Source organism: Siniperca chuatsi, linkage group LG5 (genome assembly GCF_020085105.1).
Source record: "Siniperca chuatsi isolate FFG_IHB_CAS linkage group LG5, ASM2008510v1, whole genome shotgun sequence".
NCBI lineage: Eukaryota > Metazoa > Chordata > Actinopteri > Centrarchiformes > Sinipercidae > Siniperca > Siniperca chuatsi.
Genome location: NC_058046.1, coordinates 30,709,168 through 30,736,632, shown reverse-complemented (window position 1 = coordinate 30,736,632; position 27,465 = coordinate 30,709,168). Strand labels below are relative to the sequence as shown.

The 27,465-nt window shown below is 38.7% G+C and overlaps 3 protein-coding genes across 7 annotated transcripts in view; all 3 read left to right on the top strand.

The window, feature by feature from the left end:
• LOC122876218 overlaps positions 1 to 4,308 on the top strand; it is a 34,587-nt gene extending 30,279 nt beyond the window's left edge. The window contains exons 13-16 of the mRNA XM_044196254.1: positions 1,632 to 1,736; positions 1,975 to 2,146; positions 3,139 to 3,180; positions 3,277 to 4,308. Of these exons, the coding sequence (XP_044052189.1) occupies positions 1,632 to 1,736; positions 1,975 to 2,146; positions 3,139 to 3,180; positions 3,277 to 3,375 (418 nt within the window). The 3' untranslated portion in view covers positions 3,376 to 4,308. The remainder of the gene's footprint in view (positions 1 to 1,631; positions 1,737 to 1,974; positions 2,147 to 3,138; positions 3,181 to 3,276) is intronic.
• A 126-nt stretch (positions 4,309 to 4,434) lies between these two features.
• On the top strand, positions 4,435 to 13,288 carry gtf2h2 (general transcription factor IIH, polypeptide 2). 5 transcript variants are annotated; one of them, XM_044195617.1, is made up of 15 exons: positions 4,435 to 4,549; positions 5,368 to 5,468; positions 5,557 to 5,634; positions 7,289 to 7,325; positions 7,924 to 8,010; positions 8,098 to 8,148; positions 9,145 to 9,199; positions 9,611 to 9,716; positions 9,800 to 9,890; positions 10,116 to 10,311; positions 11,128 to 11,191; positions 11,298 to 11,401; positions 11,593 to 11,695; positions 11,774 to 11,813; positions 12,824 to 13,288. In XM_044195617.1, the coding sequence occupies exons 2-15, from the start codon at positions 5,413 to 5,415 to the stop codon at positions 12,932 to 12,934; spliced, it is 1,179 nt and encodes a 392-aa protein (XP_044051552.1). In that variant the 5' UTR covers positions 4,435 to 4,549; positions 5,368 to 5,412; the 3' UTR covers positions 12,935 to 13,288. The 5 variants fall into 5 exon arrangements, with proteins under 5 accessions (XP_044051552.1, XP_044051551.1, XP_044051555.1 ...); XM_044195616.1 differs by lacking the exon at positions 11,774 to 11,813; XM_044195620.1 differs by lacking the exon at positions 11,298 to 11,401 and having other exon boundaries at positions 12,824 to 12,963.
• A 1,787-nt stretch (positions 13,289 to 15,075) lies between these two features.
• dhfr (dihydrofolate reductase) lies at positions 15,076 to 24,587 on the top strand. Its single transcript, XM_044195622.1, has 6 exons — positions 15,076 to 15,296; positions 15,514 to 15,563; positions 20,857 to 20,962; positions 22,301 to 22,424; positions 22,809 to 22,924; positions 23,958 to 24,587. Exons 1-6 carry the CDS (start codon positions 15,205 to 15,207, stop codon positions 24,037 to 24,039), a joined length of 570 nt encoding a protein of 189 aa, XP_044051557.1. The 5' UTR covers positions 15,076 to 15,204; the 3' UTR covers positions 24,040 to 24,587.
• The last annotated feature ends 2,878 nt before the right edge of the window (positions 24,588 to 27,465 follow it).

Below are 27,465 nucleotides of genomic sequence, written 5' to 3'. Positions count from 1 at the left end.
GTGTGAGTGTGAATAGAGGGGGTTCCTGGGGGAAAAAAAACAACAAAAAAAAACATCACTGTCAGCAAAACTTTACTGGATAAATATCAGAATCAGAAATCACAAGCAGAAACAGATTTATTGCCAAGTTTTCACATAAAAGGAATTTGCATTGCTGTTGTGGTGCATAAAGGTCAAAATACACAAAGTAAGAGAAAAAAATATACAAAGTAGGAGGGGAAAAATGTAAAATACATATAAATTTACAATCAAATAGTAAAAAATATATATATATATATATATATATATATATATATATATATATATATATATATATATATATATATATATATATATATATATATATATATATTAAAGTGAAAAGAGCTGTACAACGTTTAAAATGAAGAGAATGGAATGTAGAAAATATTGACTTAGGAATGTGCAAATGTTCATTATATAAAGAATATATGCAATGTGTAAATAATAATACAGAAATTTGCATTAATCTAACTCTTCACGTTAGATGCAGAGGCTCCACAAATGTGCAAATAAAAAGACTTTATGACACTGTGACATGTAATGTCCATGGGGCATAAGAGTCCGTGACAGTGGGGCTCCCGGGCCTTGTTGATGAGGTCAGCTGCAGTTGGGAAGAAACTGTTCTTGTGGTGTTAGGTTTTGGTCTTGATGGACCCCAGTGTCTTGCCGGAGGGGAGTGTTTCATAAAGTTTGTGTCTGGGGTGGGAGGGGTTGGCCATAATATTTCCTGCTTGCCTCAGGGTCCTGGAGGCGTACAGGTCCTGGAGGGATGGCAGATTGCAGCCAATCACCTACTCAGCAGAGCAAATGATACCCTGCAGTCTGCCCTTGTCCTTGGCAGTGGCAACAGCATACCAGGTGGTGATGGAGGAGGTGAGGATGGACTCAGTGATAGCGGTGTACCAAAGTCGATGTACTTCTTCAGCTGCTGCAGGAAGTACATCCTCTGCTGTGCCTTCTTGGACTTTAGGTTCTGGGTGTTGATGGTGCCTCCACAGTGTCAAATGGGGGGCGGATGGGGCTGGGCTCTTTCTGAAATCCACAACCATCTCCACTGGCTTTAGAGCGTTGTGCTCCAAGTTGTTTAGGTTGCACCTGGTCACCAGATGGTCAGTCTCCCACCTGTAGGCGGACTCATCCCCACTAGAGATGATGAGGGCCCAGTGAGTCAGACAGTGTCATCAGAAAATTTTCATGAGGTTGACGGACTGATGACTGGAGGTGCAGGGGAAACGATGCTGATGGTCAGGGAGTTGGAAAGATGTTTTCCCATCCTCACGTGCTGCCTCCTGTTAGACAGGACGTCTGTGATCCACCTGCAGGTGGATTGTCAGGCACACTCAGCTGGGACAGCTTGTCCTGCTGCAGATCCGGTATGATAGTGTTGAAGGTAGAGCTGAAGTCCACAAACAGGATCCTGGTGTAGGTTCTTGAAGAGTCCAGGTGCTGGAGGATAAAGGGGAGGGCCATGTTGATGGCATCATCCACAGACCTGTTGGCTCTGTAGGCGAACTGCAGGGAGTTCAGGAGTAGGTCTGTGATGGCTTTGAAATAAAAGGTACTCGACAAGGCTGCTACAAAAATGTATAAATCAATAATTCTATTTTCAGAGACTCTGACATCAGCAGCTCTGTGGTGGGCCTGAAGCCCAGGCTGAAGGACTATGACACTGGTGTGGAGTCTGGAGATGACCTGGAGGAGGAGGACTTCAGTGTGTGAGTGGATGTGAAGGCATCTGATAGCGAATGATAGTAATGATTATAAGAAAGATATTGAGCTGCTTTTCTAGTTATGATAATGAATGTCTTTGACTGGGTTTGATTTGTATTTCTTGACCATAAATCCATCTTGTGTGTGCATTACCAAATGTATTTAATAGAGTGTATTACTATTAATGTCTAGTTGCCACATAATAAATTGCCTAAGTTAATTTTATTCTGTTCTCGTCTGCAGTTTGTTTTCTTCCATTGTGGATGAGCAGGAGCGCCTGAACTACAAACGGGAGTTTGACCGGGATCACCAGGAGTACAAGAGCCTGCAGGCTGAGCTGGACAGCATAAACCAGAAGCTGGTTGACCTGGACAGAGAGCTGGACAGACACCCTGAAGGCAGTCCACAGTTCCTGGTGAGTGTGGCAGTGCCAGTTTGAGTTTTGGCTCTTTTGAAGTGAGGATGACCAGTCCACCCTTCTTCAAAGAACTTGTCTATGATGTGTGGTTATGCTTGCAAATAGAATTAGGTTTAGATAAAGATGAGAAAGTGGTCAGGTAATGAAACAGACAGGAAAATGATCCATATGTTCCTAGTAGTGACTTTTGGGTACTTTTTAACCTTCTAGCCAAGAACTACAGACAAAAATTTGCCTTCTTGACTAACTGTTCTTGACCATCTACCAGAAACATGTTGCATTCCTTGATTTTTGTCATTAGGGTAAAGTTAAGGTGGGCATTACATTTAGTTCAGAGTTTCTCATGCCAGGTTTTGGGAACATCATAGGGGTGGCTTAGGTTTATTCACACCAAAGGTAGGTAGTATTGGATAAAATAAAAAGGAAAGGCTGATGTTTTCCAACCATTACCTTTAATAGCGAACCATGACTCTTAAACCTTGGCCCTCTGACCCCCCTTCCCTTGTCGGGAAAAAAAGCTAACTACCAGTCTTACTTACCAGTACTTACTTTGTTGGACTGGTAGGGGTGGGAGATACCAAGTTTAGTGAGTCCTGTCATCATTCAGCGGTAAAACACGTATTTTGAAAAGGGAAAAATATAATTTTAAATAACTGCCAAAATACAAGTCCCTCCCCAGTGCTTAAACAATGATTTGACGTGCCTCCCCCGTTTTGCACCCCATCCGTAAATAACACTCCCTTTTAATATGCATAAATGTGTTGCAGCAGATTTCTAAGACTGATATGTTTATATGCGTGTGATTTATAGCCAAATTCAGACATCTCTGATTGCTGGGGTAGTTAGAATTTTTGGTCAAAAAATGGGGTCAAGGGTCAGAAAAAGCTGAGAAACCATGGTTTAGCATAAAACAAATGTGTGTGTGAATCTAGGATGGTGCTTTCTTCTGAGTGGTCACAGATCATTGACCACTAGCTTTCTAATCTCAGGATGCCATGGATGAATACACCAAACTGAAGAACCTCAAGAAAGTAAGGCATATACAGTGATTTCCAGCAGTGTTGTTCTTTACAGTGAGGTTTTGTGAATATAATCTAATTGTTTGAAATATTTCTTATCCACTGCAGTCCCCAAACTATGAGATTAAGAAGAAGAGGTGTAAATATCTCAGGTCCAAACTGTCGCACATCAAGAGGAAGATCCTTGAATATGACTGCCGACCTTGAACCTTCACCTCTGACCCCCTCATGCAGGGAAAGAGACAAATCTGTAATTTCCCACCCCACTGTGTTTGAGTTGATCATAAACCTATATGGGATCACTATAGTGAAAGTCTATTGCTTTTATTACATCTGTATCATGCCACCAGGTTTTTTCATCCAGAAGAGAAGGGGTGAAAGAAATGTGGATTTTTTTTAACTATTGTCTTTGATCATTTTTTCAACTTCCTGTGACTTTCATGAAGAATTATTTAGGTGTATAAAATGTATTTTATTTTGTTTCTCTCCTGAAGGTAGAAAGTCAGAGATGTGATATAAAATGTTTTTGCTTCAGTATTGTGATTCATTTATAGTCTTTTAAAAAAACATGTTTGACAGTTTCTTGTGCAATGAAGGCACAGGTAAGATGAGACAAGATGAGATTTGCTTGGTATCGTTAAATCACTGACCATCCCTATTAAATAACGTTTATTTTTAGTCTTTAGAAACAATTTAAATGGTTCTGTAGTAAACTTTTCTGTACTTTTTTGTGCTGTTTTCTGTAAATGATGAAACATCAGTGTCCTTGTAATTGTAAGTTCTTATAGAGACTTTTCTCAAGGTGGATATTAAAAGGAAAAGCTCAAGTGTAACTAATTGATTAATGATGGCTCCATTCCCTTTATGTGTGCTATTAACATTTGTCCAACATTTTTCTTTTACAGTAATGAATTTCATTTCTCATTACTACTCTATTCAAAAGCAAATTAACAATTCTTCAGACCTTGTATATTAATAGCCTATATTGACATGGTGGGAGGATTTTCCATTGTTGGAAATCATGCCTGTTGAAATGATGTATGTAATGTATATATTTAGGTGTGCAATCACAAAATTATTTGTATAAGATTTTTGGACAAAGCAGGGATTTAAGCTTTCAATAAAAATAATAGTTATTGAGGTCCTTGTATTACTGTATTTGAAATAACATATTAACATAGGTTCCACTGATGCTGTTATTAATTGTAGTATTAGTAGCAGATGTAATGTAATCAACAGTAAACTGAGCGGATGCTTTTCTCGAGATCATGTTTCTTTCCGGAAAAAAAACTCCGTTGCACAAGCTGACGTTGCACTATACCGGTACTCTTATAGAGCATCGTTGGTACAACTGATGGTTTTTAACTAGCGTAGTGAGATAGTAAGTAGTATCACACACAATAAGAAGATATTAACTAGATACTATGTATCATAACTCGGTTCACGATAGTATCTTGAATTACTTAGTATTTCTGATTTTCTGATTCTAATTATACAACCCCCAATAACGCTCGTTAACAGAATTGTTAGCTAGCTAGCTGTTTAATTACTTAAGGTTACTTACTTCGAGTAGTCACTTGTGACCTTGAAATTACCTTATCTAACTGCAAGGTTTAATTTGAAATAACAAGATGTACATAATGCTGTTGAGGACAGCAAATAATTCGGCTTAGACAATTGGCGTTAGCTATGGTTTATAACGCGATTCTAGAATATCCGATAATGTGTTCCGGTTTTGACATGCCAAACTCCATTCAGTAACATTATACTTGGAACTCAATACTAGAGTCGATCAGTCCCTACTTTGTGGAACACAGTATTTTAGGAATCATTAGTGTATTCTGATATACAGTATTCGGCACAAATAACGACATGTACATAATGCTATTGATATTCAGTATGGTCAGCAAATAATTCGGCTTAGACTTAATGTTAGCTATTGTATAACTTATCTCCGATAATGCTTTCTGTTTTGACACGGTGACGTAAATTCTATTCAGTAACGTTATACTTAGCAACTGAACAATGCGTTTCTTATTTGTCTTTACTACCTACTTTGTAGAGCAGTCTTAGGATGATTCCTAAAGCATGACAGCATGGCAAGGGACTCCTTGCGATTCCTCGGCATAAATGGAGTATGACACCCTGTACAGTAGACATAGCTACTGTATGTATTAATGTGAAGCTGTTGTTTCCCAGTTCTTTGGCTATTAGCATTAGTTGAATATCTGGCCGGTAGACATTATGGATGAAGAACCAGAGAGAGCCAAGCGCTGGGAAGGGGGCTATGAGAGGACATGGTAAGACTGTTAAACTATGGAGATTTTCAAGTTGAGGTATGTGTTATCATTTGATGCAACATTGTTGAACTTGTGTATTCTCCTACAGGGAGGTGTTGAAGGAGGACGAATCTGGCTCACTCAAAGCCACAGTGGAAGAGATCCTGTTCCAGTCTAAAAGGAAAAGGTGTGTTTGTGTGCAGGTTGTCTGACCAGTAAAAAGACAAGTGAGAACAATTGAATGAATAATTAGTTAAACACATAGTGCCAGAATTATATTTCTTTAGACACGTCTTCTCTGTTATGATGTAAATGACACTTATTCTCCTCTGGATGAGTTATAATAAATCAAGCATTATAATCTCTATTGTACTTTTGAATCCATTAGGTAAATGCATTTTTCTTCTCATGCTCTTCCTTCTAAGAGTAATGTATGTACTACTATATTGTTTGTGGAACGTTTTCCCCTTGCTGCTGTATATTTATTGTTATATCAAAACTCTGCACTGGTCTATCAAAGTGTATACTGGACTATATTCAAATGATAATGTAAACTTGAAAATGTAATTCCACAATAGCATTAGGGGCGGCTGTGGCTTGGTGGTAGAGCAGGTCATCTTCCAATCGGAAGGTCGGTGGTTTGATCCTGGCTTCCCCCAGCCTACGTGTCGAAGTGTCCTTGGGCAAGACACTGAACCCCAAATTGCTCCCGAGTGCTGTTCCTTCGGTGTGTGATTGTGTGTGACTGAGTTAGTTTCTTTTTTTTGATGAGCAGTTGGCACTTGCCATCAGTGTGAATGGGTTGAATGTGATATGTAGTGTGAAGCGTTTTGAGTGGTCAGAAGACTAGAAAGGTGCTATACAAATACAGTCCATTTACCTTTATAAGTTTCCACATATGTATATGTGTATATGTATGTATATGTTATTTGAGTAAAAAATACAATGAAAATGTAATAATCCAAATTTCTCTCTCGCTCCTCTACCACTTGACGCCCCTCCTGTCCCCGCTTGAACCCGCCGTGTCTTCGTTGTCGCAGTAAACACATAAATTCATCAAATTCAGTGCCCCATATCACTAGTTTCACCAAAATCAGGGAATACAGTTATAAAGTTGTGTTGTTGTACAGTAATCCAGTAGTCAGTGAGACCTGGCCGCCTTCTCGCCTCTCTGCCACAAGCGGATGATGCACATGAGCAAAGCCGCAGATGTTCAAGCAAGTGACGTCCTAAATGAAGCCCCGCCTTGATGAGAGCACTGACAGATTACATTTTCATGTTGACCCCAAAAGAGCATGGTGACATGTAAATGTCACTGTACAGTGGGTTAATGAAAATGAAATGTCTGTTTTCATTTTCATTTTCAAATTGTTAGAAATTTTCATTTTCATTTAGACCCCAAAAGGCGGTGACATATAAATGTAAATGCATTAGATTTCATTTTCATTTTGACTTAAATACTGCTTGATAAATGGAAAATCAGGTTACATTGTTTATATTTAATTTTCAAATTTTAATTAACATTTTAATATTAATTAAATGGGTTACAACTTTGAAAATTAAATGTCAAACAGCTTTTACATTTTCATTTTAATATAGTCATAGAACACCCATATTTTTATGTGAAAATGAAAATTGGATTATTGTATTTTCATTTTTACTCAAATAACACAAACACGTGGAAAATTATAATGCTATTGTGGCATTACATTTTCATTTTCAAGTTTACATTATCATTTGAATATAGTCCAGTATACTGGTCAGTCCCAAGAAGAAATCAGTTAATTCTCTAAAAGGTTATTGATATTACAAACTTATCTGCTACCTTGTTTACCTCATAGGGTGATAGAGATCCATGGACAAGTGAGGCTTGGAATGGTGAGTGAGTCGCACCTCCTTCCTACAGAACCTTGTGCTTCATTCATCTTTATCTGTATGGTTCTAAACCCCAAGGTCTCCAAGATCTTATGTCAACATGGTGGCAATTGCTACACAGCATTACTTTACATATTTGTAAAGACCAAAATACCCACTTACACTTTTGGTTAACATTGTGTATAAGGTAAGTGTTTCAATACATATCATCATCATGTATCTCTTGTTTTACAATATAACTGTTAATATAACTTACAAGTCATGAATAGCACAGCAGTAGGTCACTTGTAATGACACTTGTGAATATGGCAAAAACAACCTAATTTTAAGGGCACCATTGCTGATTGGAATGCCTAAATCAATTACCCGTTATTACTTTTATTAGCTAACAGCCTCAACTGTTAAGTGTTAAACTGGTCTGTTTGAAGTGCAGTGCACGAGAATGATGTTGGTATCAGAACACTCTACTAGGGACCACTTTGGACACCCAGCATTAGTATAACATTAATTGCTGTATAGGCTTACTGTATTTTGCTATTAGGAAAATAAAATCTCATGTTTAGAGTGTATCACTACCGTTAAGGGATGTCATGTGTTCTAGATGCGTCACCTCTATCTGGTGATTGACTGTTCAAGAAGTATGGAAGACCAGGACTTGAAACCAAACCGCCTCGCATCTACTCTAAAGGTAAATTCTGTAGCAGACCCATCACACTGTACACAAGCAGCTATATGGTATTATTAGCTGTAAAGCACCGTCTCCTTTTCTCTTCAGTTGATGGAAGCTTTTGTCGATGAATATTTTGACCAAAACCCCATCAGTCAGGTATGTTTCATGGGACTTGTGCATGTTTTAGACTGAATTGTATTTATACTTTACATTTAAATCCCTTCAGCTCTTATTTAAACACGGCAGGTTGAGGTGAGTTTATTAGTGAAAAAGTTATATTATGGCATAAAGATATAAAGTAGTTAGTGTAGGTCTGCACCATCATGTTGTAAGTACACAGGAATTGTAGGGCACTGGCCACTAAATTTGGCCCGGGTGTTAGCAGAGGGAGATGGGATCTCCTCCTTTTCTTTGTAAAGTGAATACATGGACTAATGGTTAGACAAAATAAGCAATCTTTAGACATATTTCTGACCTCTCATAACTAACATCATAACTGATGGGAATTTGTCATTATTTTTGACATTTTGACCAAGTGTTAAATGATCCATAGATTAATCAATGATAATTAAAAAAAAGACTGTTAAGTCGGGTATTTGGGAGCATTTTGGGGTTTTATAGTCCTCCTTCATGAATGAGTCATTGATGGGAAACTACATAGACTAACAACACAACAAATGTTGGAGTACATTTGTTATGGCACCACAGCACTGCTGCTGTCAGTCCCTAATCAGAAACACTAACTTATTCTTCTACAATGGTACAATATCTGCAGACACATTTTAATACTTTGTTTTTGATCAGGTTGTATTCTACTTTTTAAGACTTCATGGTATAAATTTGATTTTCCAAGACTATAACTAAATTGTATCGGCAATGCACAATTTTTAATTTGATTATTTATATACACCAATAATCACTCTTATCTCATATAATCAATCATGTAAATTGCTAGTTAGCTCTCCAACAAGCAGACATACAAATTTAAATTAACTCAAAATTAGGTTTGTGGTCGGATAGCAAAGAAATATACCAGGACTATTATGTAGATTTTGTTGTGAAGTTGTAAGTTTAAACAAAGCTGTTGACTGGACCTTCAACAAGCTGCCAGTGGCTTTTATGTGACCTAACAACATGTGTTATTGTCTTCAGGTGGGCATTATCACCACAAAGAATAAAAGGGCTGAGAAGCTGACTGACCTAGCAGGTGAGGATAAACTGACTCCACCCCTCAGTGTAATGCTTAAACGAATGCTTTATCTTTGAACTTCAAAATATTTTTTCTTCTCTAGCTCCCTGTACAGAATGGTAAAAATGTTTTTGCTCTATCCTTTTAAACCACAAGGGCATGTTATCAGTTAGAATTGAATTTAAACCAGTAGTTACAGCAACAGAGGAAAATGTCACATTCCCACTAATGATGCATAGATAAACCATGTGTCTCCATCCTTTTTAAACAAAAGTGAGCATCACTCTGTCCAGAGAAAGCTACAGATTTTTTGCCTCTGTCATCTGTTCAAACTTTTCACTTACCATTGGCTGTCAGCTACGGCCTCAAGTCTGTGAAGTTACCCGATTCAGCTTTAATGTACTGTGTGTTGTTTTGTTTCACCACCAGGAAATCCAAGGAAGCACATTGCTGCTCTGAAGAAAGCAGTGGACACTGTGTGTGTTGGAGAGCCATCTCTGTACAACTCTCTCAACCTGGCCATACAGACCCTCAAGTAGGTTCTGCAATGTTTATGTTTTCGAATGGTTTCTGTAATACTACTAAATATCACTCAGTTGGTGCTGTCTTTGTATGAAGGCACATGCCTGGACATACGAGCCGGGAGATCCTGATAATCCTCAGCAGCCTCACCACATGTGACCCAGCCAACATCTATGAGCTGATCAAGGTGAAGTCACACCTTAAACCCTTGCCTAGGGGTGAACAGTCATAATTGTCCACTTATTAGCTTAATATGCAGTTCAGCTGCTGGGCTGACTGTATATCTGGCATTTAATTTCAACTTAATGTAAATGTAACTCTGTTTCTCCCCACATTTCTGGTCTCTCTCACATGCTCGAAAAATAATCTTAAAAATATACTGCCCTGTATAATCGTGTTCCTCCTCTGTCAGACCCTGAAGTCTCTGAAGGTGCGAGTGTCAGTAATCGGATTGTCAGCAGAGGTCCGGGTGTGTACGGTGTTGACCAGGGAGACATGCGGCTCGTATCACGTTATCCTGGACGAGAGTCACTTCAAAGAGCTGCTGATGCTGCATGTCAAACCTCCTCCAGCCAGCTCCTCATCTGAATGCTCTTTAATACGCATGGGTCAGTATACAGATGCTATCTCCATCTTTGATCAGCTCCTCTTCTGTTTCTAAAACACATGCTGTTAAAAACAGCAAATGTAACAGCACTTATGAACTGGCTGTAAGGTCGGCCTAACAAACTGGCATTCTACTGCCATACCATACCTAGGCTTTTGTAGACATAGTGATATGTGAGGGCAAAGTGATACATTTGCCAATTAATTTCAGTGAGCAAGGATCCAAACAATAAAATCTCACTGGTAACATGGTGAAATCCTGGTTCCTCTTAAATAATGATGAGGCTGGTGATATTCTATTTTTTTTATTGTCAACAAATCCCATGTGACCCCTCATTACCATGAACACACACACTGTAGTTTATTTTGACTCAATCCCGCATACACCATCCTGCTGCCCCAAATACTCACTAGAGCACCAAAGGTGGATTAATGCGCCACTGAAAATAGTCCCAAACAAATGCACTTTTTCTTCCTGTTTGAGTAACGTTTGTTAAAAACTACTGTGCCTTGCTGTTTTAGGAAATTACTGAGCCTTTTTTAAAATTAAGCTACATATTTGTGAATCTTTCTTAAAAGATTTACGTCTTTAGTAGGAACCAGTGGATTTGAGGCACAGAGAGGGTAGAAAGTATTGCGAGACAGACTAACACATTGTTGGTTTTGGCCTTTTCATGGGGTTTACTGACAATAAGAGAAATATGGAATAACATCAACCTTATACTTAGTCAGGAGACATTAGGTTTTTTTCCTGATGGCTAGGATTGGCTATCTACTAAATATTTGTCTCAGACCTACTGAATCCTGTGTTTGCACAGGTTTTCCTCAGCACACCATCGCCTCTCTTACTGACCAGGATGCCAAGCCTTCATTCAGCATGTCGTAAGTAGAAAACGTAGTGTGATTTAATCCTTGTGGGCAGGACTGTGAGCAGCCACTACTAGAGTGAATGTTCTTTGTAATGTGCTGCTCCTGGTGTGTCTCCTAGTCATCTGGACAGCAGCAGTGGTCCAGGTCTGTCTCTGGGAGGATACTTTTGTCCGCAGTGCCACGCCAAGTACACAGAGCTTCCCGTGGAGTGTAAAGTCTGTGGTATGTCTGATGGGAGGATTCAGTCTGTCTGTATGTGTCAGTGTAAGAATAGATTACACTTGGATGAATTTTCTTCCTGTGGCATCAAAAAAGTATTGTAGTTATTTTTGCTGCTTTAAAGGTACTGTGTGTTCAAATCAATACAACTACCATAGCTTTGACTGGTGTGTGTGGGGTTTGTTGTCTCCAAGGTTTGACTCTGGTGTCGGCCCCCCATCTCGCCAGATCCTTCCACCATCTCTTCCCCCTCCAAGACTTTATAGAGAGTCCTGTGGAGGAGCTTCAAGAAGACAGGTGGCTCTGATACACTCACACACTCACACACAGATACTGTGCCGCTGTGTATCTAAACCTGTTGTGATTTGGTTTTAGGTTCTGTCAAGCTTGTCAAGGGGAGCTGAAAGATAAAAGTGTAAGTACAGTAGAGGCCTTGCAGATAGTAAAACATACTTTTTTCCCTTTAAAGCGGGACTCACCCAATTTTACACATGAAGGAAAATAATTTAATAAATAAACTTTATTTATAGAGCACTTTTCAAAACAAAGTACAAAGTGCTTCACAACAAGAGAAATAAAATACCACAGTGAATGACGAGATATAAAGTAATAAAATACCTAAAATACACAAAAGCAATAAAATAAACAGTAAAATAAACAGCCAGTTCAGGTAAAATCAGGATATGCTTTCAGATAAAAATGTGTTTTGAGACGAGACTTAAATGAAGACACTGACTCAGACAACCTAATTTCTTCGGGCAAGTTGTTCCAGAGCCTCGGTGCCATAATCACACCAATAGGATTACAAATTAGTGTGATAACCCTTTTTTTAGGCATTTTATGCCTTTATTAGATAGCGACAGTAGAGGGATGACAGGATATGAGGGAAGAGAGGGATGGGAAACGACATACAGATCCCTGGGGAGATGTGAACCTTGGAAGTTGTGGTTCATGGTCTGTGCCTTAACGCCTTGGCCACTAGGACACCCTGATCTTTATCCTATTATTATTACTGTCACAATTAACAGTAATCGTTCAGCTACGATAGACCTGCATTACAAACTAGAGGTGTGGAATTTGAAAGATGTAGTCATTTACTAGGCATGGAAGATTTAATAAAGAGACACTATTAAGTTGCATTATAGGAACTGTAAGGTCCAATATCTTTGGAGCTTGACCCATACTCTGGACTAAAGGTCAGGTTATCTTGGCTTCTGCTACTTCAATTTTGACCATTCTTTTTTAAGTCTGTCTTATTAGTCCCCCAACTACTGTATATGGAAGTGCAGTAGTAAATCGCTGGTTGGTAAAAAAAAAAGAAGTAATATTACGTGTAAAAATAGTGTTCTTGCATTTATTCATTGCAACTTCAGTCCCTCTATCCATCTGTGTTTATCTGCTCTCTCTCCCTTTCTGTGTTTCTAGATATTCATCTGTTCATCATGTCGCAGTGTGTTCTGTGTGGAGTGTGATCTCTTCATCCATGACTCGCTGCACTGCTGCCCCTGCTGTATTCACAGTCATAGCGCCCCCTGAAGCTGAGATGCTAACTGTCAGACAGAGACTGAAACAAATTCAGTGGTCATGTATTTGCCCTTATTGGCGCATCATATCCTTCTTATCAGTGTTATCCACCTCTAATAGGACATATATGATCAATGGACCATCTAAATGGTAATTTTTCAGAAGATTGGCACAAAATATTGGTTGATCTATATCGTAGATGGCCAAAGCTACTGTCTGCTCTGAGAATTACATCTGAGCCATTGCATTGTTTTCCTGCTGTTAAATAGCACACTGCTTTATATATGTCAGAAATTGTTTGTGTGCATTGTTTATACACAGTTCTGTTTGTGACATGGTAATAAATACATTTTGTTGAAAATAAAATTTGTTGTGTAGTTCCAAAACAGGCCTTTATCCAATTGCCTGGATTTTCCACTTTCAAATCCCAATCCTTGCATTTGCTATTTTTTCCTGGGAATTTGGGGCTAAACTCCCCAAAGTTGTTTAACAAGTTTACATTTTACAGTTAAAAACCTACACATTAGGGTTATTCTATATGCTGATTCTTTGACTTGTTTAAATTTGACTACTTTTAGACCAAATAAATACAAGAATCACCATTTCCCACCAGAATGTTATTACTGGCAGTGGAGAAGGCTTTGAAACTGCATTTAGATCTTTGTGTTGGAAAAAAATGTAGATAACATATAATTAAACAGTTAAAAATGTGAAAAAGCCCCAAATAATGCGGATGCATTGTTACATTACTCCTGACCGCTCCTGACAGATCATTGTTGTAAGATTTTAAGGGGATAACAGAAATAGTGGAAGAATTTTCTCCAGTTGAAGAAAATTGACACTGAGGGAGTTCTGTAACTCCATAAGATGGTAGTGATGTAACGACACGTTGTCAGGATCTCGATTGTGAGGCGGAAATGGAGTCAGAGGAGGAATCACAGCGCGAAATTAGAAACGAGGACCCGAGAGGATTTGAAAATAAAAAGAAAAGGAAGAAGAGTAACTCAAGTGAATCCAGTCAGAAAGAGGAGAAGTATGTTGTTGGTATGGTAGCTGTGACACAAACAGACAGCATTTTCAAGAATCCACATGAGGTCGGAAAGTTTGTAGGAGGAAAGCTTGGAGATGTGCGAGCGGTCAGGATAACAATAAGTGGGATGGTTATCATTGAATGTGTATCAAAGCGTCAGAGAGATAGAGCCCTGAAGATTCATGCATTTAGAGATCATAGCAGTGTGAACTGCTTCCCACTCGGAGCAGAAATAAAGAAGAAGGGAGTAGTAATCGGCGTGCCACTGTCGGTGGAGGCCGAGTCATTTCGGGAGGTTGAAGATATATGTGAGGCAAGAAGGTTGACAAGATTCAGAAATGGGGAGAAGGAGGAACGTAATTCAGTGGTTTTTGACGTTTGAGGGGGATTTGCCGGAAAGAGTGTATGTAGATTACGTGTGTTACAGGGCGAGGCCATATGAGAGAGCTCCTCTCAGATGTTTCGGCTGTCAGGAATATGGACATGTTGCTGCAGTAGAGGAGGCAGAAGATGTGGAAAGGACAACTGTAATGTGGAGAAGTGCAAAGTGGAAAAAGAGCAAGCAAAGTGCCTGCACTGCGAAGGAAACCACCATACGGGATCAGCACAATGCCCAAAAAGAATTAAGGAAATAAAAATGAATAAGATCAGAGCAGAAAAGGGATTATCATATGCTGAAGCTGCTAAGAGTATGGAGAGAAACTGTGAAATGGTGGCAGTGCAAAAGGAAAAGGAGAAGAAAGGAAATGGAGATGATCAGAACATCAGTATGGACAAGAAACGATTTCTGGCAATTATTGCCATGGTTATAAATTGTGCGGCTGAAATAAAGGGGAAGTCGGAAAGGATTAATATGGTGCTGGACGCTGCAAGAAGATTCTTGAATGTTGTGGACATATCTGGAGAGGATCTGGATGTTACATTGAGGGAAGGAGTTGCACCAATTCAGACAATTGGGTCTGGGTTATAGAATGGATTATGGCATGGGATCACTTTGGGTGGACACTGTAAATAGTTTAAACTGTGAAGCTGTTACAATCCAGTAGGTGGCGGTAATGCACAATTAGGGATGCCAACCGCCATAAAGCTCAACAGAAGAAGAAGAAGAAGAAACAAGAAGAAGAAGAAACAGAAGAAGAAGAAACGTTGTCAACTGCCATAAAACCTGCCGAAGAAGAGAAAAAAAACGTAATTTCCGATGGCGGGAAACTGTGGCGATAACACACAGCAAATAAAATAGCATAGTTGTACAATGCCCCGCATTCTAAACGGTATTGTGGCGGTGTGTCCGGACCTGGGTATCGGGAAAAATGGAAATTTACCCTGGCATCCTGTTAGACTCAAGTAAGTCACATTGATAGACGGTTTGGTGTTCTCTAATTAATGTGGAATTGCTGAAACCTTGAATGGAAACTTCAGTAAGCTGGTTAGTTGGGCTGAGGTTAATATTAGTGTTTACACAACGAAGAGCACAAGACAGAAGCTCATGCGGTATTAGCAGCAGTGACCTATAAATGTATTAACTTTGTCAATAATTTAATAATATGTTCTTCTTTTATAGTAACGAATTCAAGCATTTCCGAAAGATGACAGCTACTCCATCTGTGAAAGGTAACTTAAGTTCACCTTGTTTTGAGGTTAATTAAAGTGAAACAGTCATAGCTTCCACTGGTTCAGAGGTCAAAGTTTTATTAGTCACACAGTAAACGTGAAACTATCTTGTATTATACTCGTCCTATGACTGTGCTAAGTAAAACATAGTGAGATGGGAAATAAGAGTGGATTAGAACAGAAAAGCTGTAGAAGTGTCTAGCTGCACTTCTACCGTGGATATCACCACAATAATCGCTTCTAAACCAAAAACTAAACTACCTTTCCCTTAAAGTCCGTATCAAACAATAATAAATGAGTTCTGAGTTTGTCACACCACAGAAAAATGTGTTATTAACCACCCTGCCAAATTGGAATGATTAAAAAAAAAAATAAAAAAAAATCGCCAAGTAAGTAAAAGAAGTTATCAAAATCTTAAAAAAAAAAAAAAAAAGCAGTATTCTCGGCTCTCGAGCGCTGGGGGCGTATCCCTAGGGGGCTTATCCACTGAAGGCGTTGAAACCACGTTGGAAACATGTTGCTACTTAAGCAGATTATTTTTTATTATTATTATTATTATTATTATTATTATTTCTGTCACAGATCAAACTAACAGTCATCATGGTTTTAGTTATGTTGCATATTAAGTATGAAAATTATGTTAATAAAATGCTACAGCCTTTACAGTAACCAGATCTTAACCCAATTTCACACACATGGAAGATTTTGGACTAACTTGTAAAACAATGCTCTCGACCACCAATTTTATATTTATTTTACACCCCACCTGGACATGGCTAGCAATTCAATCTGATTTCTCACGTTGCTCATACTGTGAGCACAGTAATCCAGGAACAGCCACTGCATTCATCTCAGCCACAAGATTCCCTGCTGGCGAGCTGCCCAGAATTGGTTGACTCTTCTACTCTCTGGTGTATGAGCAACTCTGGTGGAGGCACTTCTGGGTCACAGAAAGGAATGTGCCTTTTACGAATGTGACTACCTTGCAGACTCTTGAGCAGGTGGGGCAGATTTAAAAAAAAAAGCTCAAGCAGGCAGTCTTCGTTGACAGAGAAAACCACAGGTAACAAAAAAGACTTGTTACAAACTGTATTATTTTGAATTTCTCACCTTCATAGTGAAGTAACAACATTCTCACATCAGCATATCAGCATCAAATCAAATAATGTTGTGGAAGAGAATGTTCCTATGTCTGATTAACAAAGGAGAGGAGCTTAATAGCTAAAGGCTCTGGCCCCCATTCTACTTTTGGAGATTCAAGGAACCACAAGTAACCCTGCATTCTGGGTTTTAGTGGGGTAATAAAGTATTATGAGCTCTTTTAAGATACGATGGTGCCTGACCAAGAGCTTTGTAGGTGAGAAGGATTTTAAATTCTATTCTGGATTTTACAGGGAGCCAGTGCAGAGAAACTAATATTGGAGAAATATGATCTCTTTTCCTAGTTCTTGTCAGTACATGTGCCACAACATTGTGGATCATCTGGAGAGTTTTAAGGGATTTATTCGAGCAGCCTGATAATAAGGAATTGCAATAATCCAGCCTAGAAGTAACAAATGCATGGACTAGTTTTTCTGCAACATTTTGCAACAGGATGTGCCTGATTTTTTTATTTTTATTTTATTTTATTTATTTATTTTGCAGTGTTACGCAATACTTGAAGTTTGTTTTATGTGGGAGTTAAAGGACATATCCTGATCAAATATAACTCAGAGGTTCCTTATGGTAGTGCTGGAGGCCAGGGCAATGCCATCTAGAGTAACTATATCTTTTAGATAATGGCAATTGAATGTTCTGAGTGTCTCTGTAATAGGATGTGATGGTCAATGGTGTATAGAGACAAGTCCATTGTCTGATGCAATTAAAAGGTCATTTGTAACTTTCACCAGTACTGTCTCTGTGCTATGATGCACTCTAAATCACGACTGAAAATCCTCAAATAATCTACTGTTATTTAGAAAGTCACACAACTGATGGCAACTGCTTTCTCAAGGATCTTAGAGAGAAAGGGAAGGTTAGATATAGGTCTATAGTTGGCCAAAACCCCTGGATCAAGAGTGGGCTTTTTAAGGTTTAATTACAGCTACTTTATAGGACTGTGGTACATAGTCTGTTAATAAAGACTGGTCATATCTAATAAAGAAGTGCTAACTAAGGGTAAAACTTCTTTAAGCAGCCTAGTTGGGATAGCATCTAGGAGACAGGTTTATGGCCTAGATGAAGAAATTGTTGAAGTTAGTTGAAGAAGGTTGATGGAAGAAAAGCAGTTTAAATATATATCAGGTTTTTTATTTGTTTCTAAGGTTCCTGTCTTTATAAATCGTTGCCGGTTGAGGGCAGGATGTGATGAATTTTGTCTCTAATAATTAAAATGCTCATGAAGTTGTTACTAGCTACTAAGGGCTATGGGAATACATACATGGCTCAATAGAGCTGTGACTCTGTCAGCCTGGCTACAGTGCTGAAAAGAAACCTGGGATTGTTCCTATTTTCCTCAATTAATGATGAGTATGCTGCTCTGGCAGTATGGAGGGCCTTCCTGTATGTTTTAAGACTATCTTGCCAGACTAAATGAGATTCTACCAGGTTGGTGAATGCCATTTCCTTTCAAGTTTTTGTGATGTTTGCTTTAATTTGCAGGTTTGGTGGTTATACCATGGAGCTAAACTTCTTTATCTTCTTTAAGGATAAAGAGGGGTCAATCGCCAATACATATTATGTAAAGGAGCGATAGACAATACATAATAATGGTCCAATAAAAAAGGATTCTGTGGAAAGAATTGTTGGAATTTACAATGTTTAAAGGGGGGGTACCCACTTGTGTAAGTGTGATCAATTAATTATGGCTATCAGAATTATCAAAGATAATGATAAATAACTTTAATGAATTAAGTCCTTGTGGGCACCACTCAACTTTTAAAGAAGAGAAATGATAGCCAATTAATTGATTGAGTCTCATAAAATACACTAAACTATCAATTTGGAACAAAGGTTAATAATTAAATTAACTATAACCAGAATTATATTAAATAACTAGTAATTTTAAGGATTTGGAGTTCAACATAGAGGTTGGCAAATTACTCACTCTTGTGCACCATTAAAGAAAGCAGCATAATTATACACAAGCATTTATTTAACAGATAAACAAAGCAAAAACACAATATAAAGACTAACTCTAAATACACTAAACTACAGAACAAAGGGTGTATGTGCACACCAAAAGGAATGTGTGTTTCTTTGTTCTGCCTCTGTATGTCTCGCGTGCACGAGCATGAACCCATGTGGTCAGAAATAGAGAGACATGTGAAGTGGGAGCTTTAAAGTTACTCTCCGCCATGTGTGGTTGTCTTTTAAAGGGCCAAACTAGAGGTGTATGTGTGTGGTCCGTTTAGGATAACGGTGCCAAGTTAAAAGGAGTTAGTTAGCGTGCAGAGACTCTTGTCTGTGTGGAGCATAACATAAACTAACATCAACTTAGCGTGTGGCTACCAAATTAACCTGACAGAAACGCATCACAACAACAAAACCTCAGAAAAACACATCAGTAACTTCACATGTACAAAAGTTAAACAGTCCTTTGGTTAGCTATAGACACTGTTATTCTATGCTATGCCCAGTTGTTATGTTACCATGAGCCAAGCTGGGAAGAATTGCGCTTCCGTTGTGGAAGTGTCTTCTGCTGTGCAGTGTCTGCTTGTAGCGATCGGAGGAAGCTCGTCGCTCCAGCTCTGGTTGTCCTTACAGAGTTAACTGCTCGGCGTTAATTTGCTTCGTGCTCCTGTTAGCATGTGAAGTTAGCTAGCCGGTTTTGTGTGTGGCAGCCGTTTGTTACAGAGATCTAAGAGGTCTTCGCAGCGCTTTGGTAGATCAGGAGACTTCGGTTCTGCTGCGTGTTTCTGCTCCGAGCAGATTGCACGGCGAAACCAGGAGGAGAGAGTTCAGGTGGGTGTCTGCTGGTGAGCATACTACACTGAGAGGGGGACAGCCACAGCCGTCCGCTGCAGTGAAAGATTCCAGGAGAAAGAGAGACAGAACAAAGCATCGCTGACTTCTATTACAGTTGTTGTTGTTATTGGCCCTGTTATTATTATTATTATTATTATTATTGCCATTATTTTTCCTATGATTATTATTATTACTTCTTTATTAATATTACCACTACCGTTACATTATTACTATTTTAAAATTCTAGGTGGAATTTGCATTACGCACTCACTCACTCACTCACTCAAAACCCAACACAGCAGCGGCGGATGCCCGCCCACCATTGAGTCTGGTTCTGCCCAAGGTTTCTGCCTGTTAAAAGGAAGTTGTTTGTTTTTTTTCTTGCCACTGTCGCCAAGCGCTTGCTCATGGTGGGATTTGTTGGGTCTCTGTAAATAATGTATCGAGTACGGTCTAGACCTGCTCTATAGGAAAAGTGCAATAACTTCTGTTATGAATTGGTGCTATATCAATATAATAGAATTTTTATTAACCTAGTGATATCTGGGTCACAGGTCAGACTGGCCAGTGCTGCGTTCAATGGCTCCCAGGATTGTGGGACAAAAGAGAATGCAGTCTCCTAACAAAGGTTCAGTTAACAATCACTCAAATGAATGAATTCATCTGTGGAGTCCCAACACTATATTTCCAATTTTCAGCAGTTAACATATAGCATGTGAGCAAATTCGAATTAACAAAGAGTTTAACGTTCTGTGATTGTGAACTTTCAGACATTATAAAACAGGCAGCAAAATAAAGTGAATATTACAACTAATAAATGATGAAACTGATGAGAGAACTTCTTAGGAGATTCTCGACGAGTAATTCAGGCATTAACTTCAAAATAAGTTTTAAAATCCATCACTAATGCAGCCTGTAAGAGAATCCGCTTTCTTTTTCCAACTCGCATCTGTTCTCCTGCAGTGAAACCGTTGCTTCTGTGGACTAGGAGCCAAATATCGGATGAGCATTGTAGCTCTATCCGTAATGGTCATGTCTGAATAATGCCAAAATGATGTTAATGTAATGGACAATATATAATGGATCACTTTAACAGATAGATGAAGCCAGTGATGTGAACATAATTTGACCTCCACCCAATTCCCTCATGATCTATATTCCAGACCCAACCCCCTTTTTATGTGTCAAGTAAAAATGTGGCCACACTAAAGCAACAATCACTATGTGATGAAACAGTATAGCTGGTATCCTGGAGCCTTGCATAGAGGAAGTTCTAAATGTGTAAGAACTACCTGTACATCAAGTAGTTAACTACTAATTCATTCATTCAAACCTTGCTGTCCTGCAGGCAAGCAGAATGTTGTGATCATGGGCAGGAAGACGTGGTTTTCCATCCCAGAGAAGAACAGACCTCTGAATAATAGGATCAACATTGTCCTCAGCAGGGAGCGCAAGTATGTGTCTCACTCATAGACTGTATAAAATATGGATGTAGTCTCCGTGATGTCACTGATTGGTTTCTGAAGAGCCAGTGTGGTGGCTCTGGCCGACGCCATCTTGGCAGTGCCTGAAGCCGCCGGCTAATCCAAAAATGGGCAAAGACGTGGAGCATGGGTGGAGCTGAGATGGGCTGAATGAAGCCTGGTTGCTGAAACCAGCCGCCTGTGACAGCACCCACCTGTCACTCAAAGAGGCCATGTCCTTAATTATGCATAACTTTAAGCCTTTATAATTTAAACAGGTGAGTTATATAGAAATTCATCCCTCCGTACAGTTGTCATGAACAGGGAAATTAGAGACCAAAACCGTTTTTTGTACCAGACTGTAAACATGTTCATTTCTGCTGTGAAGTTGCCCATTTTTAACATGGGCTTATGGAGATTGACTTGCTTTTGGAGCCAGCCTCAAGTGGCTATTCGAGGAACTGCAGTTTTGGCACTTCTGCATTGGCTTCATTTTTCAGCCCAAGAGATTGCCGCTTGGTCACACGCAGATAATGCTGTTTTACTGTAGATACACTGCAACTTGCATATAAGGCTTTCTATTTGACTGAAATTGTTGTTCAGTTTGTTCCAATTCTGTTAACTTCTATTGCAGCGTATTGAACCACTGTTTTTGCTGTCATTCATATTTCAACTTTTAATGCTGAGTTTATAGATAAATCTGATGTTATTTTTATATTTAACAGTTTTAACGGATAATAATTTTTTACATTTTTATATATTCTTAGTAGGCAGGACTTATTTCTGATAAGAAATGCAGCTTGTAGAAGTAAAAAAAACCAAAACAAAAACAAATATGGACTAGGATGTGGTTTTATTTAACAGAGCCTTGTAGATGACTATATTTTCCCCCAAATGGGAGACACCTTCGTCCCAACTTCCTTTGGTAATTATTAAACAGGCAAATTTAATTATGGACAACAGAGTTCCCGATTGCAGTGAAAGACATGGTGTCTCTTTGACAATTGCCATTATTAATTAGGCTGGCATTGAAAGAGACTGACCAAAAACTAAATTCCTTTCACTGCTATTGTATTGGGGTTGAGGCAGAACTCTCAGCGACAGATAATGAATCTCAAAACTTGGGCAAATAAAACCTAGCATGGATAGATACCACTAGAGGTAAGGGAGAAAATGTTTCCTCAGTCAATAAGTAACATGATGGCCAGTTAGCAGGATGTAACACTGCTCAGGAACCATTATGCAGGGCTTAAAGGTGTGCTAAAGTGAAATTTTCATTTATTGCACAGTTGTAACAGTGACCTTATATAAATGCCAATTCTCTTCCAGAGTGCCCCTTGCAGGAGCACACCACCTAGCGACAGACTTCAGCTCAGCTCTCAGGCTGGTTGACACGGAGCTGGCAGATCAGGCTGACCAGGTCTGGGTTATAGGAGGCAGCTCTCTCTACAAGGTACTGCATAGAACACCCAGGTTGCCCACTGCTCACAAGTTTTGGGATGTTTTAAAATCTGAGAAAAAGATTTCAGACTATGTTGGGGAATTTTACTATTTTACAAACTTTAATTTAATTTTCAATCTGGAAAATTCTTGCTGGGAAAATGCTACAGAAATTGGCCATTTTCAAATAAGCATTAAACAGTAGGATTGAGTATCTGATTTCAGATTAAATGCTAAATAATATCCAAATAATTATCCAATGTTTAATTTAACTGTTATACTAGTTACAGCCATCATTGATGGTCATGGTGAACCACTTCAGGGTGAGCTGAAATTAAACACACTTCTGCATAGCGGCCTTTCTGTAATTATATTTTGGTTGCTTTGGGCTACCCAGGAGTTGATGGAGACCCCCGGGACCAGGAGACTGTTCGTCACACGAATCCTGAAGCAGTTTGAGTGTGACACATTCCTCCCTGAAATCAGTCCAGACAAATATCGTCTGCTGCCAGAGTAAGATCAGCACACATGCTCAGCACATTTTTCAGGGATGCAAACTTCTCACCTTTCGGTGAAATCGCCGTTTTGAATCCAAAGTAGGTCAACTGTGTGATTTGTGTAGAGCCGATGAGTTTTTGAAATTGGGGGTGGTGTCTGGGTCTGCTAGGACAGAGTCACAGGGAATTAAATTAGAACCATGCCATTTGAGTTGTCAAAAAAAAAGCAACCAAAAAAAGCACCCGAGAAGAGTGAAGCATTTATGTTAAATAGCAATGTCATAATTCAAGGGTGAGTTTTTCCCTATATCCTCATGCTAAAATCGATTTTGTAAATTCACATTTTAAAGCTGATATTTATAAATAAATAAATAAATCTTCCTGGGGGGGAAGGGTTCACATTTTTGTCACCTTTTTCACCCCTGGTTAGTTTGCGTCCCTGATTTTTGTGGGTAATTTAGGTTTATTGCAACTTAAGTCTTACTTAGTTTTAGCCGTCATTTTTTTCAATAATAATATTGTACTAACCATTATTTTATAATTATTATCCAGATTATCAAACACTTTATTTGGAGGTCAAACTCAAAGTGAGCATACCTGAAATAATCCTTCATTGTACAGGAAAACTGTGTGCACAGCTACAGGAAGTAAGGTAGTTTGAGGCAGGAAGTGGGTCTGTAAACTGCGATGGATGTTTACAACACACAGTTTGGGTCATAATTCTTCTGTTAAGAAACAAATAAGACCCAGGGTGTAAATAAACTCGAATTTTCTTTTTTATAGGTGATTCACTTTACATTATAAAACCAAATCCAAATGCATTTAAAAATTGTAGTAGTAGTAGTAGTAGTAGTAGTAGTAAAAAAACTTTTATTTTTATTTTTTTTAACATCCCTTGAAGTGTTCTGGGTAAGACAGCTGTTGGCTGCTGAAATTAGGAACTTCTCTTGAATTTTGAATTATGCACATTGAATTAAGACAGCCCTTAAACCTTTCACATATATGTCTATACCTGATGGAACATACAGTAAGGCTTCTTTCTCCTACAGGTTTCCAGGAGTGCTACAAGAGCTGCAGGAGGAGAATGGTATCCAGTACAGATTTGAAGTCTATGAGAGCATCGAGCATTGAAGAGGGATTTTAAAAAAAAATCACCAAAAATCCAGCATTTACATTATTTTGGTGCCCATTTACAAAATCACAAGGATTTTTTTCCCCCCAAGTGATTTGTACAGATGGGGGTTGTCATACTACGTTGTTTTTTTGTTTTTTTTCAGAGTTGAAATTAACACTGGTTTCAGACACAAAGATTCCTACTGTAAAATTATTTACAGGTGGGGGTCTGACATTCTACAGCAAGACCAGTTGAATAGGTTAGTTTCTGTCTCCTCAGAGAAACCTCTGCTGTGGTTCTTTCTGGTGTGAACACGAAGTGGACAAAACGCACACTTATGAGGAACAGATATGTTACTCTAGTTATGGAATCAAAAGCTAACAATTTTAGCAAATCTTTGTTCTGATTATGGCTTCCATTTCACCCGTCATGTTTCGCTACATGATGCTTTGTCTCTCTGTCAGTTATTTGTAGTGGATAAACTCTATTACAGTTACAATTAATGCACATATCCAGGTAGTTATTTGTGACCACCAGGCATGATGAATAAAACCTTTTCAGTGCAGTTACAAGACTTTGATTTTTTTGATTTCCCCCTAACATCAAGAAAATGAGAACTGAAGTTGGTGATTTATACCAATGAGCACAAATAATTATTTCTGCATTAGGACTGAGGTACCAGGCAACTGCTTGGGCCTGTAAATTTATTTATAAAAACTTTTTTTAAAGTTAAGTACCTGATTAGCATGTGATTGGCGTGACCAAGGTGTTAATACACTCTGATAGACTTTGGGCAGATTGAATCTCAGACCACCATTTCTGTTCAAAGAGGGGTTCTCTTTTTTCACAAAAATGGCTTCCTTGACACCCCGTTCAAACCAACTCTTCTCTCTACTTAGAATCTTCACCTCGCTGTCTTCTAATGTGTGGTTTGTAGCTTTTAGATGCAAATGCACGGCGCTCTGTAATCCTGAGTTAGCGTGTCATCTGTGCTGATAAAGTCTTTTGTGAAGTGGCTGTTTGGTCTCACCTATGTACCTTTCTTTGCAGTTTTCCTCACTGCATTGAATTGAGTAAACTACATTGCTCTGTTTTTGTGTGGGCAACTTGTCCTTAGGGTGAACAAGTTTCTGTCTTAAAGTGTTGCCTGGTTTAATGAAAACAGGAACATCATGCTGTCTAAAGATCCTTTGTAGTTCAGTAATCAGGCCTATTGTTTACAATACCATTACTGGGCCATCTTGGAAACAATTAGGTCAGTTTCAGGTGAAACTAGCTATTAACAGATACTCAGGTAGATTCCTTATTTAGATGTAGATTGCTTATGTAACACAGAGTAGCTTAAATTTCTAGTTCCCGTCCCATTTTTTCACAATTGAGAATGACTTCCGGATGGGAGCCGAAACATCTTGATTCTGAAAAGTGTCCAAATGACTACGACTGAAACCTTTTCTACGATAGAACACTCCTGGACAAATGAGGGACTACACCGTCTTACTTTTTTAAAGGTCAACGGCAGAGAGAAACCGACTTACCTGCGGCTTGGGAATTCCAGGTGAACTTGTGGAAGCCATTGCCTAGGTGTGCAGCCATGCCAGAGGCTTCGTGGGCAGACTGTAGGTCTGGAAAGAGGGATGTTCTCTCCTTAGTATGCAGATTATATGTAAATCACGCTCTCCTTGCTCCCTCCCCTCAAACCCCTCCGCTTCACGCCAAATCGGTGACAGTCTTGTTTTTCAGTGCCAGTGGTTTTCAGTTTTAACACTAAGTCACAACCAAGTATATGGCTGGACCTTGTATAGTCAATGTGCCAAAAGTGATGTCATCACACCACTTGAGTCCAGTGCTGTAGTGCAAGTTGTTGCACCTCCCAAGTTTTTGAAACAAGTCGCCCACTGCGCATGTCGGTCTTTAACTTTCAAGATGGAGTTTGAAGGTTTTGCTTTCCCACTTTATTGAATACGTTCAATAAGTTCAAACAGGCATGTATAGAACATGACATTAGTTCATTACAGCTGAGAACATGACATGCCACAAATTAAAGAAAATAACTGAAATTAAGAAGTGAAAGCATGAATTAGTTTTTACTATTAATGTCTCAAAGATTTTAAAAAGCTGGCCACATTTGTTTTTACATTCTTCCAAAACAGGAGATCTTAAAAAAAATCTACATTGAGAAAATATTTTGCCAGCAAAATCAGATTGGTTACAGGATATTCAACCTTTCAACATTAATTTCATTGGAATATATTTGTTCTAAATACTTCTTTCTTTATAGGGATATTGTATAAAGGCAATAAGGAATGTCCATGAATAGATATGAGTTTACAATTAATCTCAATTCTTCCTCAGCATCGAGGAGCTGTATAGCAGGGTGTGCAGCCATGTTTGGTCTATGGCGTCCTTCCGGTAACGCTCAACTTCTTGCTTCTTCACCTTTTCCCCTGCTGGAAAAGGGTCGAGCTGTAGACATGCACAGCAGTGTTAGATGCAAAACTTATTTAATTATATATAAATGATTTAATTCTCCTGTTATTTACCTAATTGAATGCTTAAGGGTGTTTTGAGAAATAATCAGCAATACTGAATAATTATTAAAATAATGCCAAGCATCATGGTCAAAAGACGTTATCTCCTCAACCCCTTGAGTGATATAACTGGAGCACCCAGCTCAAGGTAAAGCGTTTAACTTTATAATTAAACTGTAACATCATGCATACTCTTGCTACAAAACATGTATTTGGCTGTGTTGTGTGCTATGCAAATTGGTTAAAATATTGTGCGTATTTGGATATGTTCTTGTCCACTATGCGCAATGGGGCCTCGTAGTTGTAGAATACTGCAACGGATAACATTGAGCATAAACGCCACTGCACGCAAGCTCACATACTATCTGTGGAGGCCTGTGTCTTGTGCAAGCATAAACAAAGTTTTACACAGAATTTAGTTTTGTGCTTTCTCATTTCTCTCCTCTCCTCCTGTCGCTTTCAGCAGATATTTCTGCCTCCGGAGCTGCAGAGACTGGATCTGTGGGAGATCCCCCCCGTCTAGACCTACTCTATAGGAAAATTGTAATGAGATAATGTTATGAATTGCTGCTATATTAATATATTGAATTCATTAACAACTGCAACAGCTTGCAGTAAGGGTTATCATTGTCATTTTAACAAACAATGACTCAAAGAAAGTTCAACAAAAAAGAGCCATTGTATGGGATTAGATTTGTTTCTTAATAATTGAACAGTCTTCCAAGAATCAAACAAACATTTATTGAAAGTGAATAAAAATGTGAAACCAAAAAATGACCTCAAAAGCAAAATTGACACTAAAACTACACAAGATATTCGATCTATAAAATTCTGCACTTGTCTTTCACTGATCAGGATCTCACTTTTTCAGTTTCACTGCTGAATATTTCAGTTAAGTGGTCTGGATGAGCAACA